We start from the raw sequence: 16,791 nt of genomic DNA on the forward strand, positions 1-16,791 counted from the left end.
GAGGGTTTGGTTAAGAAAAAGAAGGAAGCATATGTAAGGTATAGACAGGATAGATCGAGTGAATCCTTAGCAGAGTATAAAGGAAGTAGGAGTATACTTAACAGGGAAGTCAGGAGGGCAAAAAGGAGACATGAGATAGCTTTGACAAATAGAATTAAGGAGAATACAAAGAGTTTTTACAAATACATTAAGGACAAAAGGATAACTAGGGAGAGAATAGGGCCCCTCAAAGATCAGCAAGGCGGCCTTTGTGTGGAGCAGCAGAAAATGAGGGAGATACTGAATGAGTATTTTGCATCAGTATTTACTGTAGAAAAGGTTTTGGAAGATATAGCCTGTAGGGAAATAAATGGTGACATCTTGCAAAATGTCCATATTACAGAGCAGGAAGTGCTGGATGTCTTGAAAAGGGTAAAGGTGGATAAATCCCCAGGACCTGATCAGGTGCACCCTATAACTCTGTGGGAAGCTAGAGAAGTGATTGCTGGGCCTCTTACTGAGACATTTGTATCATCGATAGTCACAGGTGAGGTACCGGAAGACTGGAGATTGGCTAACATGGTGCCACTATTTAAGAAGGGTGGTAAGGACAAGCCAGGGAACTATAGACCAGTGAGCCTGACGTCGGTGGTGGGCAAGTTGTTGGAGGGAATCCTGAGGGACAGGGTGTACATACATTTGGAAAGGCAAGGACTGATTAGGGATAGTCAGCATGGCTTTTTGCATGGGAAATCATGTCTCACAAACTTGATTGAGTTTTTGGAAAAAGTAACAGGAATTTTGATGAGGGCAGAACGATAGATATGATCTGTATGGGACTTCAGTAAGGCGTTCGACAAGGTTCCCCATGGGAGACTGATTAGCAAGGTTAGATCTCAAGGAATACAGGTAGGACTAGCCATTTGGATACAGAACTGGCTCAAAGGTAGAAGACAGAGGGTGATGGTGGAGGGTTGTTTTTCAGACTGGAGGCCTGTGACCAGTGGAGTGCTGGGTCCTCTACTTTCTGTCATTTACATAAATGATTTGGATGCGAGCCTAAGAGGTACAGTTAGTAAGTTTGCAGATGACACCAAAATTGGAGGTGTAGTGGACAGCAAAGAGGGTTACCTCAGATTACAGCAGGATCTTGACCAGATGGGCCAATGGGCTGAGAAGTGGCTGATGGAGTTTAATTCAGATAAATGCGAGGTGCTGCATTTTGGGAAAGCAAATCTTAGCAGGACTTATACACTTAATGGTAAGGTCCTAGGGAGTGTTGCTGAACAAAGAGATCCTGGAGTGTAGGTTCATAGTTCCTTGAAAGTGGAGTCACAGGTAGATAGGATAGTGAAGAAGGCGTTTGGTATGCTTTCCTTTATTGGTCAGCGCATTGAGTACAGGAGTTGGGAGGTCATGTGGCTGTCCAGGACATTGGTTAGGCCACTGTTGGAATATTGCGTGCAATTCTGGTCTCCTTCCTATTGGAAAGATGTTGTGAAACTTGAAAGGGTTCAGAAAAGATTTACAAGGATGTTGCCAGGGTTGGAGGATTTGAGCTATAGGGAGAGGCCCAACAGGTTGGGGCTGTTTTCCCTGGAGCTCGGAGACTGAGGGGTGTCCTTATAGAGGTTTACAAAATTATGAGGGGCATGGATAGGATAAATAGGCAAAGTATTTTCCCTGGGTTGGGATAGACCAGAACTAGAGGGTATAGATTCAAGATGAGAGGAAAAAGATGTAAAAGAGACCTAAGGGGCAACTTTTTCACACAGAGGGTGGTACATGGTACATGCATGGAATGAGCTGCCAGAGGAAGTGGTGGAGGTTGGTACAATTGCAACATTTAAGAGGCATTTGGATGGGTATATGAAAAGGAAGGGTTTGGAGGGATATGGGCCTGGTGCTGGCAGATGGGACTAGATTGGGTTGGGATATCTGGGTCAGCATGGACGGGTTGGACCGAAAGGTCTGTTTCCGTGCGGTACACCTCTATGACTGTATGACTCATAAGTGAATAAAACAAGATTAAAATACTCGTTCTGAAATTTTTAATCTGCTTTATTCTCGTGCAACAGTTATTTTTAGATTTAACTAAAATATCCTGTATGATTGGATGATTTACCATCTCCCACTGCTTCAGGCCAGGAAAAAGAGATAAGGTAGTACAGAGCTAATAATCCAGTGAACTTAAGTCTAAATCCCAACTTGACAGCTTCATTCATTGAATATAATTATCAAGAAAATGCGAAAATAGAAGCTATTATAAGCATGTCAGCTCATTGTAAAATTCTAACTAGCTTGTCATTGAGGGAAAGAGATGATGCAGGTAACTGATCCGGCCAAAATGTGACTCAATTTCTAAACCTATTTGTTTGAAACCATTTAATGATGGCAACTATTGTTCCGAGTACTTTTTTGTAAAAAAATGTACCCAATCAGTTCCAAGCCAGACCTCTGTAAGATGCTTTTGTTTCAGGAGTGACGGGAGTGGAAAATGATAATAGAGAAAATAAATCTGTTTCAAATCAGCATCCTTGCTTGGCACTAAACAGAAAAGACTCACATTCACTTTGTTGACAGAAATGTTCTTATTAAAGTTTACAAAACCAGACAGGGTCTGTTACTGTCAATGTCCTTGTCTATGAGGTATTGTCTTATATTCAGTATATTCATGGTTTTGATAGATGAAATTTTGGACTGTGGGCAATGCTCCCTCTAAGCTGCATGTGCACCTCGCTACTTGAGTCTGCACACTGTGATTGGTGCTCTATTGTCTTTCACGACATTGGCTTCTGATTCTGCAAGTGCTACTGTGTGCAGACCTCCAAGAAAAACAAATTAGCAGGAATGCTGAGTGTAGTTGAAACAAGGGAATAGTGATGTTGTAAAAAGTAGAGCCTAAATATTGACCAGGACTTTATGATGTAACATATGTGATTTAAATATTGTTATGAGGTAGAGATTGACACCCCTCTGAAAACTAAACTTGAAACACCCAAAGAGCTCTATTTCTGATGAAGGGATTTTCCCGCTCCTCGGATGCTGCCTGAACTGCTGTGCTTTTCCAGGACCACTGTAACCTAGAATCCCATCCTCTTTGAGAGAAGCAAATACCTCTCTTATCCTTAAGAAAGGAAAAGCCCCAGAAGATTGTACTTCATACAGGCCCATATCGTTACTGAATGTGGATTTTGAAATTCTGTTGAAAATGGTGGCATTAAGGTTGGAGAAGGTTTTGCCTTTCATTGTAAAGGAGGGCCATACAGGTTTTATCAAGGGTTGTAGATCTACTAAAATTATTAGAAGAGTACTAGACATGGTTCAGGTACGCCAGTAAGGGTCGATTCCGGGCTTGGTAGTCTCCCTGGATGCAGGGAAAGCGTTTGACTAGGTGGAGTGGCCATACCGCTTTTATGTATTGGAGCGGTTTGGTCTTTGAAGGGTTTTTGCCAAGTGGGTGGCAGCGTTATATAGTGACCAGAAAGCAGCAGTTCTCACTAATGGTACAAGGTAGGATAATTTTAGTATCGGCAGAGGCAGCCGACAAGAGTGTGCTCTCTCACCATTACTATTTCCACTGGTGACTGAGCCACTGGCAGAGGCCATCTGGACCCCAATATAATTACCCCGAAGGTAGGATCAGGCAGGCATGAGATCACCCTCTATGCAGATGATGTTCTTCTCTTTTTAACTGATCCACTGACATCTGTGCCCTATTTAATGCAAGTGATTAATCTATTTGGTTCTTTCTCAGGATACAAAACCAATTTTATGAGGTTGGATGCCATACCTGTGGGAGGGGGCCTTATTTGAATATCCAATTTTGGGAGTGGAATCTGATTCCCTTTCAGGTGGTCACGGAGATTTCCTGTATTTAGGCAATTTTACCATCCCGGTCTTCAATCAATTATACAAAGGTAACTTTGTGTGGTTGCTCGAGAAAATAAGGCAGGATCTTCGGTGCTGGGAGGATCTTCCAATATCCTGGTTGGGTAGAATAGCTCTGGTCAAAATGAATGTTCTTCCTCGTTTATTATATCCCATGCGAACGCTCCCTTTGATACTGCTAGGCAAGCATTACGGAGGCTTTACAGTTGGCTTGGATCTTTCATCTGGCATCACTCAATAGAGCTGTATTCCTGATGAAGGGCTTTTGCCTGAAACATTGATTTTTCTGCTCCATGGATGCTACCTGAACTGCTGTGCTTTTCTAGCACCACTTTAATCCAGCATCTGTAGTCCTTGTTTTTACTAAAGAGGATGGGAGGCAGCCCTGGCTGTATGAGTAGTTGTACATATCCAGTAGTGGCCCAATCAGCATGTCTATAAACTCCTTATAAAACTCACTTTGAAATCAGTCTGGGCCGGGCGCTTTAACACTCTGGAGCTGCCTCACCACCTCCTGTATTTTTTTGAATTGTCAGGGGGGCATTCAGAAAGGACGCCTGCTTTGAAATTACACCCAGAAGGTCCAGGGTCTTAAAAAAGGATTCCATCTTCATCAGTGTCTACCCACAGCCCTCTGATCAGTACAACTCAGAGTAAAACTTCCTAAGTGCTGCATTAATCCTTTTGGCATTGCATTGCAATACCAGCACTCTCTCTAACGGATGTGATTGATTGGGAGGCACTCTTCTTTCTGGCTAGGTACACTATATATCTACCTAGTTTGTCACCGTACTCGAATAACCTCTGTTTCACAAAAAAGATTTCCCCCTATGCAGTCTGGGTGAGTGCAGTATTCAAAGTAGCCCTAAGGGCTGTAACCTGCTGCAATTTAGTTACAGATGGTCTGTCAAAGTATGCTAACTCAGCTGCCTTCAGGCGAGCCTTGAGCTAATGCTGCTGCTCTCTCCTCTGCTGCTTCCAGGTCGCCGAGTAAGAAATAATAAAACCCCCGTGCATAGGCCTTGGCAGTCTCCCAGTGGCCGTACCCAAATTAATGTCACAAAAGATTTTAAGTTACTGCGAAAAATACTCTACAAGCTTGCTATCTTTCAAGAGGAAAGGGTCCATGCGCCAGTGCTGGGAGCCTATCCTGTTACCACCAGCCTTGACCTCCATATACGCTGCCGCATGATCGGAAATGGCTATGGTCTGCAAGAAGGTTGATGGGACAAAAACATGTCAATTCTGGTATAGCATTTATGTGGATTAGAGAAAAAGGTGAAATCCCTACCTTTGGGGTGAACCCATTGTCAAACGTCCACCAAATCCAGGCCCCTGTTCAGGTCCACCAACTGCCTGGATTGTGGGGACATACCTGCAAGGCCCCTAGGCATCCTGTTCACTTCGGAGTCAATCTGATGATTAAACTGTCCGCAACTAATTGTAGGATGCGCCCCAAGGGCCATCAACCTGGAAAGCACATCCGTTAAAAATTTAAGGAAGTGTGCCAGGGGAATATCTCATATTCCTCTTCATATATTAAAGCTTTAATTATAAATTGCCCATATTCATCCTTAATTTGATCTAACATTTGAAATGGGAGATTCTTCCAGATGAGAATAGCAACTCATCTACTTTTCAAATTAAAGGATGAGAAAATTACCATCTGAACCCTCCCTGCTGCAACTTCAAATGCTCCTTACCGGTTAAATGTGTTTCTTGCAACAAGGCTACATCGACCCTGTCTTTTCTAAGGCTTGACAATATCTTTTTTTCTCTTAATTAGTGAATACTCCCCTTAACATTCTAGCTGCACCATGAATGAATGGCTAGCCATAACCATCCAAAACAGTCCATGACCCCCAGGAGGAAAAAAACCCTGAAAACAGTAAACTTATTGATTTCATGTAAATTTAAAAATACAACTTCCAAAGCTACCAAATCAAAACTTCTAACAGCTACTTCTACAACATACCAACGTATAACACAAATGAAAGGAGACTTTCCCCCTTGCCCATTGGGGGTAGTCATGCTACCCACTAACCTCACCATGGCTCTTTCTAGCTGAAGCTGTGCCCCAGCCCCAGACAACACAACGTGAGAAAAAAATTCTCACATCTTATAACAAGAAAGTTAAAAGTTGGCACTCAAGCTGTCCCCTCCATACTATAACCCTAGGGACTGCTAGTAGAACAGAATTCTATAACCTCTCCCTCCTTTCCCCAAGTGCATCCCCCATCCCATACCAGAAAGGAAGAACAAAGGGAACAAAGGATGACGGGAGGGGACAGAGAAGGGAGAAGAGAGAGAAAAAGAGGTTGGGTTGGTGGGGGGTTTGGACCTGATGAGGGATATTCTCAATTCCTTTGTCTCTGTCGCATCTGCTCCCAGGAGGACCAGTTCCAATACCGTATAACCCAGATGGCCTCCTTTTTCAAAGACCGCAATTTCCCCTCAGACGTGATTGACGATGCTCTCCACCGCATCTCCTCCACTTCCTCCTCCTCCACCCTTGAGCCCCGCCCCTCCAATCGCCACCAGAACAGAACCCAACTGGTCCTGACCTACCACCCCACCAACCTCCATATACATTGTATCATCCGTCGTCATTTCTGCCACCTCCAAACGGACCCCACCACCAGGGATATATTTCCCTCCCTTCCCCTATCAGTGTTCTGAAAAGACCACTCCCTCCATGATTCCCTCGTCAGGTCCATACCCCCTACCAACCCAACCTCCACTCCCAGCACCTTCCCCTGCAACCGCAAGAAATGCAAAACTTGCGCCCACACCTCCCCCCTCACTTCCCTCCAAGGCCCCAAGGGATCCTTCCATATCTGCCACAAATTCACCTGCACTTCCATACACACATCATTTACTGCATCCGCTGCACCTGATGTGGCCTCCTTTATATTGGGGAGACAGGCAGCCTACTTGTGAAACGTTTCAGAGAACACCTCTGGGACACCCGGACCAACCAACCCAACCACCCCGTGGCTCAACACTTCAACTCCCCCTCCCATTCCACCAAGGACATGCAGGTCCTTGGACTCCTCCATCGCCAGACCATGGCAACACGATGGCTGGAGGAAGAGCGCCTCATCTTCCACCTAGGAACCCTCCAACCACAAGGGATGAACTCAGATTTCTCCAGTTTCCTCATTCCCCCCCCCCCCCCCCCCCAACCTTGTCTCAGTCCCAACCCTCGAACTCAGCACCACCTTCCTAACCTGCAATCTTCTTCTAGACCTCTCCGCCCCCACCCCACTCCGGCCTATCACCCTCGCCTTTACCTGCTTCCACCTATTGCATTTCCAAAGCCCCTCCCCCAAGTCCCTCCTCTCTACCTTTTATCTTAGCCTGCTTGTCACACCTTCCTCTTTCCTGAGGAAGGGCTCATGACCGAAATGTTGATTCTCCTTGGATGCTGCCTGACCTGCTGCGCTTTTCCAGCAACACATTTTCAGTCGTATTGAGTTGCCAGGATTCAGATGCAAACACCACTCCCACCAATTATCATCCCAGATGCCAGAGAATGGCACCGTGCTCTAAAATACACCCTCACTTCTGCCAGTAGCATTCTGAACCTCAGTGAAACATAAATGCTTCAGAAAGTAGCCCGTTATTCTGTCTTGTGGAGTAGTTTAAGTCTGGTTTGTGACCTTTTCGTATTTTATTTTATTTAGGAGGAAGTTAATTTTCGGCAAAAACTGAAAGAATGCCAACCAACATTGCATAAAGATCAATTCTAAAAATGAAATTAAACATACAACTGGATTCCAAGAAATCAATATGACAGAAATTACAACATCTGTTTTGAAGCTAGTTCCAAAATGCCTGCTGCCTACGCTTAAGATTCTAAACATTGACTTCACTCCAATCAATTTTACCCATATTAATGTTCAGGAAAACTTGGTGTCATTCATTTTCTTTCAGAAAACTGTGGATATTCTGACCAGACTTCTTTTGTCAAAATAAGACTCACGCTGCTGCTCAACAACCAGCCACTCAAAAAAAAATTGAGTTCTAAAAATAAATCGCTTTGAAGGAGACACAAGTTGCAGAATTTGTCAACACTGGTTGCTTCAGAAGATCTGCTTTCTCGCCCTCCCACGGTTTTGTCAGATAAGTGGAGAAGTATCATTCAAGAAGATTTTGCAATGTTTGCTCACAGGCTTCAGAAGCATCGCTGGTTTTTCTCTTTGGTGATTTTTGCTGTGCTCCTGTTATCTGTCTTTTTTACTTATATGGACTACACAAAATTTTCACTTAGAAACTTACTCCCCGTAAGAAAGTGCAAATGCAACCCTTGCGTGTCAGAATTAAATAAGTCGGAATGGTTTGACAAGCGATACATTCCCACTATGTATCCCATCCTGACCAAAAATAACTACACACTTCCTGAAGTGACCTACAAATGGTGGCAAGTAAGTACACTGCACAAGGGATTTTCAACCACATTGAAGATTTTGATTGATAAAGTGTATATTGAGTAGATGCTTGGCATTGAAAGATGTTGATGACTAAAAGTTGTCCTGGTCCATATTGAATATATTATAGTGTTTAAAACAAACTATGGGATACATTTGTGTAGCACTTGACAAAAGCATTCAGTGACGATTGGCAAGGCTCTGCAGGACAGGAACAGGAAGGCATCACTGTATCACCCGATACCAAACTGGAAAAGCAAGTTGCACCCACTTCCACCCATCAGTGCATGCATGGCTCTTTCCAATGCTGATAGCATTGTGCATTCATTGAACGTTTACCACCCACTTGCTCATTGTCTCACACCAAACCACTTGCTGCCTCCCACTTATTATCATCATTCCATGGCTGACCTCTCACTGGCTCCCCTTTGCTGATTTTGCTATTTCTCAGCACCTCACTTACTGCTTAACTTACCATCTCATGTCCATTCAACAATACACGAGAATTCAGAGCAAAGGTAAGTCACTTGACCCCTTAATCTATCCTATCATTTGGTAAGATGATGCCAAATCTGATTATGGCATCAATTTCACTTTACTGCCTTCCACCCCAGGAGAAAGTGAGGACTGTAGATGCTGGAGATCAGAGATTAAAAATGTGTTGCTGGAAAAGCGCAGCAGGTCGATTCTTGAAGAAGGGCTTATGCCCGATACGTCGATTCTCCTGCTCCTTTGATGCTGCCTGACCTGCTGCGCTTTTCCAGCAGCACAGTTTTAAAATCTGCCTTCCACCCCACCCCCATATCACTTGACTCTCTAATTGATTTAAAGAAAACTATGTAACACAGCTTTGGATGTATGAAATGACCCAGACTCCTTTGCTATCAGTGAAAAGAATTCGATAAACTTACAACACTTTTGAAAAAAAAAATTCTTTTTATCTCATTCTCAGGAAGGATAATTTTTAGAATGTGTCTCCTAATTCTAGCTCTTCACAAGGGAAAATACACTCTCAAAATGCACCTTGTCAAGAATCTCTTAAATTTCAGCAAAGTAAACTGTTATATAAACTCTAATGAGTTCAATCCCAACTTGCTCAATTTTTCTTCACACATGGGGCAACCTCTTCATCCCAAGAATCAGATGAACCTTCTCTGAACTGCTTCAGATACAATTATATCCTTTCTTAAATTAAGAAACTGTAAATGTACATAATCTCCAGATGGAGTCCAAGTATGGTTGTGTCCCAACAGTTATTTTACCTGATGCCCACCACTCATTTGAACCTTTCTAACCGTAGAATGCAGGACAGTTACCCCAAGATGTCTATGTAGTCACCTCGCTCTTTGTCCGTCAGTCAATTTGAGATCACATTTTAGCTTGTGTCATGCTGAAGGCCATTTGCAAGCCTTACCAGACACTTTTGTATAGATAAAAGGATACACAAAGCACCATACTATAGACTTAGGAATGCCAACATAAAAGCCTGAAGTGATAAACCTGACCATTTCTAGGGACTCTTTTTGGGTTTTTCCGGGAAGAGATAGAAGATAGTTTCTCAGCTGAGGTTGTCCTATTTTCTATACCCTGTTAATTCTCTGTTAATTCTTATGAAATGTTCCTGTACTCGTATCAAAAGGTATCATTTGTTAAAAGTACAATTTTTATAATGCAATCTGGGAAGATGATTGTTCAATGGTATTATTGCTGCTCTGTTAATCCAGAGACCCAGATAAATATTCTGGGGACCTGGGTTTGCATCCTGCCATGGTGGATGGTGAAATTTGAGTTCAGTTAAAAACAAAAACAACTGTCAATTGTTGAAAAACCAATCTGGTTCACTAATTTCCTTCAGAGAGACTGCTGTCCTTACTGACTCCAGACCCACAACAATATGTTTAACTCTTAACTCTTAATCTCTGGGCAATTAGGATGGGCAATAAATGCTGGCCTAGCCAGTGATGCCTCCATCCTGTGAATTAAAGAAATTCATGTACCAGGGCATTCTGATTCCTCTGTATCAAAATGTTTTGCAATCTCTGTCCAAATAATATAGTGCTTATCTTTCTTCCTGCCAAAGTGTAAACAGTTCACATTTTTCCCCATAATACTCCCTCTGCAAAGATTTTGCATACTCACGATCTATCTTTTGTTTTTCATTCATGGGATTTTGGATAACACTGCTAACTAATTGCCCAGAGGACAGTTAAGAGTCATCCACCTTGTTGTGAGTGGTAATCTTATGTAGGACAGACCAGAACACAGCAGTTCCCCTCTCTAAAGGACATTAGCGTGTCAGATATGTTTTTTTTCCCTGACAATCAATCATAGTTTTATGATCATCATTAGATTTTGATGATTGCAAGTTCTATCATCTACTGTAGTGGGATTTAAACCTGGGTCTCTAGATTAATAGTTTAGTGATCATACCACTTAGCCATTATTTCCCTTCTTACTAGTGACTTTGACCTTTTGATATCTTACTTTATCACCTACCTTTGTGTCATCAGGTAATTTAGTTATCTTATATTTCTTTCCTTCATTGACATAGATTCTAAATAGTTGACACCCTCCCTGATTAAACTCCTCTAGTACCATTTCGCCAACCTGCAAATGAACCTTTATTCACTGCACTCTGCTTTCTTTTCAATTTTCTACCCATGCTACTGTATCACTTTTTGTATCATGAGCTTTTATTTTGAATATTAGTTTACAGTATGGCATGTTGTGAAATGCCTTTTGGAAATCCAAATAAACCACATCTACATGTTCCTGTTTATTCCCTTGATTGTTAATTCCTCAAAGAAACATTAATCAATTAGATTTACAATTCATAAAACTATGTTTGCTTTCCTTGGTTGTACAGATGGAAATCATTTATCTGAAGTACTAGGGACCAGAAGCTTTTTGGTTGAAGGATATTTTTGGATACACTTAGTATCTTTTACTAATGATCTCACAATCGAAAGTAAACTATTCATACAACTCAAAATTTCTTTGTATTCTGGCCTGTTGTGAAATGGGTTCATACAGGTACATGATGGTATCTGTAAACTTCTTTATGTTATCCTTTATATTTGTAATTCTTTGTCTCCATTTATCACAATGCTTGCAATCAGGGTCCTTGGATTTAAAAAATTCTTTCATTTATCGCCTGAACAAAACTAAAAGCCAAGTTTTTTTCCCCTAAAGGCCCAGACTCAGCGTATATACAGGCCCTTTCATTTATCTTTCCACTCTGCAGGCACCCTGCCTCTATTCCTGATGAAGGGCTTTTGCCCAAAACGTCGATTTTCATGCTCCTGGGATGCTGCCTGACCTGCTGTGCTTTTCCAGCACCACTCTGATCTATATCTACAGGGCCGTTGAGCTCACTTTCAAAAAGACCTTGTTTTTAGGTCTTTTTAGTTTTCAGACAGGTATATAAAGGGTACCCAATCTATGTATGATTTTCTAAATGTCCTCTAAATTTGTCCTTTGGAATGGATTCCAGTATTTCCTTGAAGGTAGATACTCGACTAACTGGTCTGTAGTTTCTTGCTTTTAATCTCCCTCATTTCCTCAATAGAGGTGTTACATTAATGATTTTCAAATCTGTAGCAATCCCTCCAGAATCTAGAGAATTTTTGAAGATCACCAACAATGCATCGACTGTATCAGCTGTTATCTCTTTAAGAGCCGAGGATGAAGAGCATCAGCTCCAAGGGAAATGCCTACCTTTAATTTGAATAGTTTTCCCAGGCCTTTTCCCAATAATTGCAATCCTTTAAATCCTCATTTCCTTTTATCTCTTCATTTTCAAGTGTTCTCATTGTAGGAGTCACAAAAAAACCTTTTGAATTTTTCTACCATTTCCTTTTTTCCCACTATTATAGTCACAGCATTGAAACAGACCCTTCAATCTAACTCATCGATGCTGACCAAATACCCTAAACAAATCTAGTCCCATTTTCCTGTATTTGGCCCATATCCCTCGAAACACTTCCTATTCATATACCCATCCTAATGCCTTTTAAATGTTGTAATTCCATCAGCCTCCATCACTTCTTCTGAAAGCTTATTCCATACACACACAACCCTCTGTGTGAGAAAATTGCCCCTTAGGTCTCTTTTATCTTTCTCATCTTGAACCTATGCCTAATGGTTCTGGATTCCCCCACTCCAGGGAAAAGATCTTGTCTATTTACCCTATCGATGCCATCCCTAATTATATAAACCTCTGTAAGGTCACCCCTCAGCCTCTGATGTTGCAGGGAAAATAGCCCCAACCTATTCAGTCTCTCCCTATAGCTCAAATCCTCCAAATTCTGGCAACATCCTTGTAAATCTTTTCTGAACTCTTTCACATTTCACAACATCCTTCCTGTAGCAGGGAGACCAGAACTACAGGCAGTATTCCAAACGTTTATTAATTTACTATTCATACCCTCCAAGATATTGACACCTACCTTAGTCACTCTTTTTTTCTTATCTCATACTATCTACTTTTGTGTTTCTACCTAGCTTTCCATCAGATTTTCATTTCTCCTTCATTGTTTTTTAATAATTCTTAATTTTTAAAGTCTCTCCAATTTTCTGACTTTTCACTAATCTTTACAGTATAGAACATAGAACGGTACAGCTCAAAAAAGGTCCTCAATGTTGCGCCAATCTTTTATCCTTCTCTAATATCAAATTAACCTGCATACTTTTCATTTTACTATCATCCATATGCCTATCCACGAGTCGCTTAAATGTCCCTTATGTATCTGACTCTAATATTAGTGCTATCAGTGCATTCCATGCACCACTACTCTCTGTGTGAAGAACCAACCTCTGATATCTCCCCAAACCTTCTCCAATTACCTCAAAATTATGCTCCCTTGTGATATCATGCCATCTCTGTCCTGAGAAAAAGTCTCTGACTGTTCACTTCATCTATGCTTCTCATCATCTTGTACACTTCTATCAAGTTGCCTCTCATCCTTCTTCATTCCATTGAGAAAAGACCTAGCTCCCTTTAAGTTTCTTCATAAGTCATGCCTTTCAGTCCAGGCAGCATCCTGGTAAATCTTGTCTGCACCCTCTCTAAAGTTTCTACCACCTTCCCCCTTCAGTCCAGGCAGCATCCTGGTAAATCTCTGCACTCTCTTTCCACATCCTTCCTATAATGAGGCGATCAGAACTAAACACAATATTCTAAGTGTGGTCTAACCAGGGCTTTTATGAGTTGCAGTGTAACCTCACGACACTTAAACTCATGCCCCTGTTAATGAAAACCAACACACCATATGCCTTCTTAACAACCCTATCAACTTGGGTGGCAACTTTAAGGGGTCTATGGACATGGACCCCAAGATCCCTCTGTTCCTCCACACTGCCAAGAATCCTGCCCTAATCCCTGTAATCTGCATTCAAATTTAACCTTCCAAAAGAACCTTTTCCAGGGTGAACTCCATCTGCTACTTCTCAGCCCAGCTCTGCATCCTGTCAATGTCCTATTACAACCTACAACAGCCCACCATGCTATCCACAACTCCACCAACCTTCACATCATCGGCAAACTCACTAATCCACCCTTCCACTTCCTTATCCAAATCATTTGTAAAACTCACAAAGAGCAGAGGTCCCAGAACAGATCCATTGGTCACTGAGCTCCTGGCTGATTTTTTTTTCCATCTACTGCTAACCTCTGTCTTCTATGCACCAGCCAATTCTGTATCCAGACAGCCAAATTTCCCTGTATCCCATGCCTCCTTACTTTCTGAATGAGCCTACCATGGGAACCTTATCAAATGCCTTGCGAAAATCCATGTACACCACATCCACTGATCTACTTTCATCAATATGTTTTGTCACCTCCTTAAAGAATTCAGTAAGGTTTGTGAGGTATGACCAGCCCCTCACAAAGCCATGCTAAACATCTCTGATCAAGCTATGGTTTTCCAAGTAATCATAAGTCCTGTCTCTCAGAATCCTCTCCAATAATTTGCCCACCACAGATGTAAGACTGACTGGTCTGTAATTTCCAGGATTATCCCTATTCCCTTTCTTGAACAAGGGAATAACGGTTGTCACTCTCTAATCATCTGGTATTCCTCCAGTGTACAGAAAGGATGCAAAGATCATTGCCCAAGATGCAGCACTCTCTTCCCTCACTTCCTGTAGTGACCTTGGGTATATTCCATCTGGCTTAAGGGGTTTATCTATCCTTAAGTTTTCAAAATTTTCAGCACATCTTCTGCCTTAACATGAACCAGTTCAAGCATAGTAGCCTTTTTTACATTGTCCTCACAAAGCTCATGGTCCTTCTCAGTCATGAATACTGAAGCAAAGTATTCATTAAGGACCTCCCTACCTCCTCCAACTTTAGGCACAAGTTCCTCCCACTATCCCTGATCAGCCATACCCTCACTCTGGCCATCCTCCCATTCCTCACACAAGTGTAGACTGCCTTAGAGTTTTACTTAATCCTACCCACAAAATCTTTTCCATGGTGCCTTTGAGCTCTCCTAACTCCATTCTTCAGTAAGCTTCCTTCTTCCTCCTAACTAGATGTTCCACATCTCTTGTCGTCCAAGGTTACTTCACCCTTCCTTGCCTCAGTGGGACAAACCTGACCAGCCCAATCAGCAAGTGGTCCTTAAACAACCTCCACATTTCTGTCATGCAGTTCCCTGAGAACATTTGTTACCAATTTAGATGCCCCAGTTCCTGCCTAATAACATTATAATTCCCCCTCCCTCAATTAAATGCTTTCCCAGACTGTCTGCTCCTATCTCTCTCCATAAGTATAAGTAACGGTTAGGGAGTTGTGATCACTATCATCAAAGTGCTCTCTCACCAAGAGATCTAACACCTGGCCTACTTCATTGCCAAGCACCAAATCCTAGTTGGCCTATTTATATATTGAGTCAGGAATCCTTCCTGGACACACCTGACAAAAACTGCTCTGTCCAAATTATTTGAACTAAGGAGTTTTCAATCAATGTTAGGGAAGTTAAAGTCACCCATGACAACAGCCCTGGTACTTCTGTACCTTTCCAAAAGTGTTTAGCACTGCTGCCTCACAGCGCTGGAGACCCGGGTTCAGTTCCCGCCTCAGGCGACTGACTGTGTGGAGTTTGCACGTTCTCCCCGTGTCTGCGTGGGTTTCCTCCGGGTGCTCCGGTTTCCTCCCACAGTCACAAAGATGTGCAGGTTAGGTGAATTGGCCATGCTAAATTGCCCATAGTGTTAGGTAAGGGGTAGATGTAGGGGTATGGGTGGGTTGCGGGTCGGTGTGGACTTGTTGGGCCGAAGGGCCTGTTTCCACACTGTAATGTAATGTAATCTAATCTAAAATTTGCCTCCGAATCTGCTCCTGTGTTTCTTTTGGTATTGGTGGGTCTGTAGAAAGCTCTCAATAAAGTGACTGCTCCTTTCCTGTTTCTGACTTCCACTCATACTTATTTTGTAGACAAATCCTTCTTGATGGGTATAGTGGACAGCAGAGAAGGTTACCTCAGATTACAACGGGATCTTGGTCAGATGAGCCATTGGGCTGAGCGGTGGCAGATGGAGTTTTATTTAGACAAATGTGAGGTGCTGCATTTTGGGAAAGCAAATCTTAGCAGGATTTATATACTTAATGGTAAAGTCCTAGGGAATGTTGCTGAACAAAGAGACCTTGGAGTGCCGGTTCATAGCTTCTTGAAAGTGGAGTCGCACGATAATAAGATAGTGAAGAAGATGTTTGGTATGCTTTCCTTTATTGGTCAGAGTCTTGAGTACAGGTGTTGGGAGGTCATGTTGCAGCTGTACAGGACATTGGTTAGGCCACCTTTCGAATACTGCATACAATTTGGTCTCCTTCCTATTGGAAAGATGTTGTGAAACTTGAAAGGGTTCCGAAAAGACTTACAAGGATGTTGCCAAGGTTGGAGGATTTGATTTATCAGTAAACAATGAACAGGCTAGTGCTGTTTTCCCTGGAGCATCAGAGGCTGAGGGGTGACCTCATAGAGGTTTATAAAATCAGAGGGGCATGGTTAGGGTAAAAGACATGGTCATTTCTTTGGGGTGGGGAGTCCAGAACTAGAGGGCATATTTTAGGGCGAGAGAGGAAAGATATAAAAGAGACCTAAGGGCAACATTTTCACTCAGAGGCCAGTGCATGTGTGGAATGGGCTGCCAGAGGAAGTGGTGGAGGGTAGTACAATTGCAATATTTAAAAGGCATCTGGATGGGTATATGAATGGGAAGGGTTTAGAGGGATATGGGCTGGGTGCTGGCAGGTGGGACTAGATTGGGTTGGGATATCTAATCGGCATGGACGAGTTGCACTGAAAGATCTGTTTCCATGCTGTACATCTCTATGACTCTCTACCTCTATGACCTCCCTTTCTGCAGCTTTGATATTGTCCCTGATTAGCAATGCCACTCTCCCACCTCTTTTATCTAGCTCCTCCCGATTTTTGAAACATCAAAACGCTGGAACATCCAACAACCATTCCTGCCCCAGGATATCCAA

At 42.5% G+C, this 16,791-nt stretch overlaps 1 protein-coding gene across 1 annotated transcript in view; it reads left to right on the forward strand.

The window, feature by feature from the left end:
• Positions 1-16,791, forward strand: part of LOC140476960 (CMP-N-acetylneuraminate-beta-galactosamide-alpha-2,3-sialyltransferase 1-like) — a 95,774-nt gene that overhangs the window by 35,674 nt on the left and 43,309 nt on the right. The window contains exon 2 of the mRNA XM_072569986.1: positions 7,557-8,297. Coding sequence (XP_072426087.1) covers positions 8,031-8,297 — 267 coding nt within the window. The 5' untranslated portion in view covers positions 7,557-8,030. The remainder of the gene's footprint in view (positions 1-7,556; positions 8,298-16,791) is intronic.

Source organism: Chiloscyllium punctatum, chromosome 5 (assembly GCF_047496795.1).
Source record: "Chiloscyllium punctatum isolate Juve2018m chromosome 5, sChiPun1.3, whole genome shotgun sequence".
Taxonomy (NCBI): Eukaryota; Metazoa; Chordata; class Chondrichthyes; order Orectolobiformes; family Hemiscylliidae; genus Chiloscyllium; species Chiloscyllium punctatum.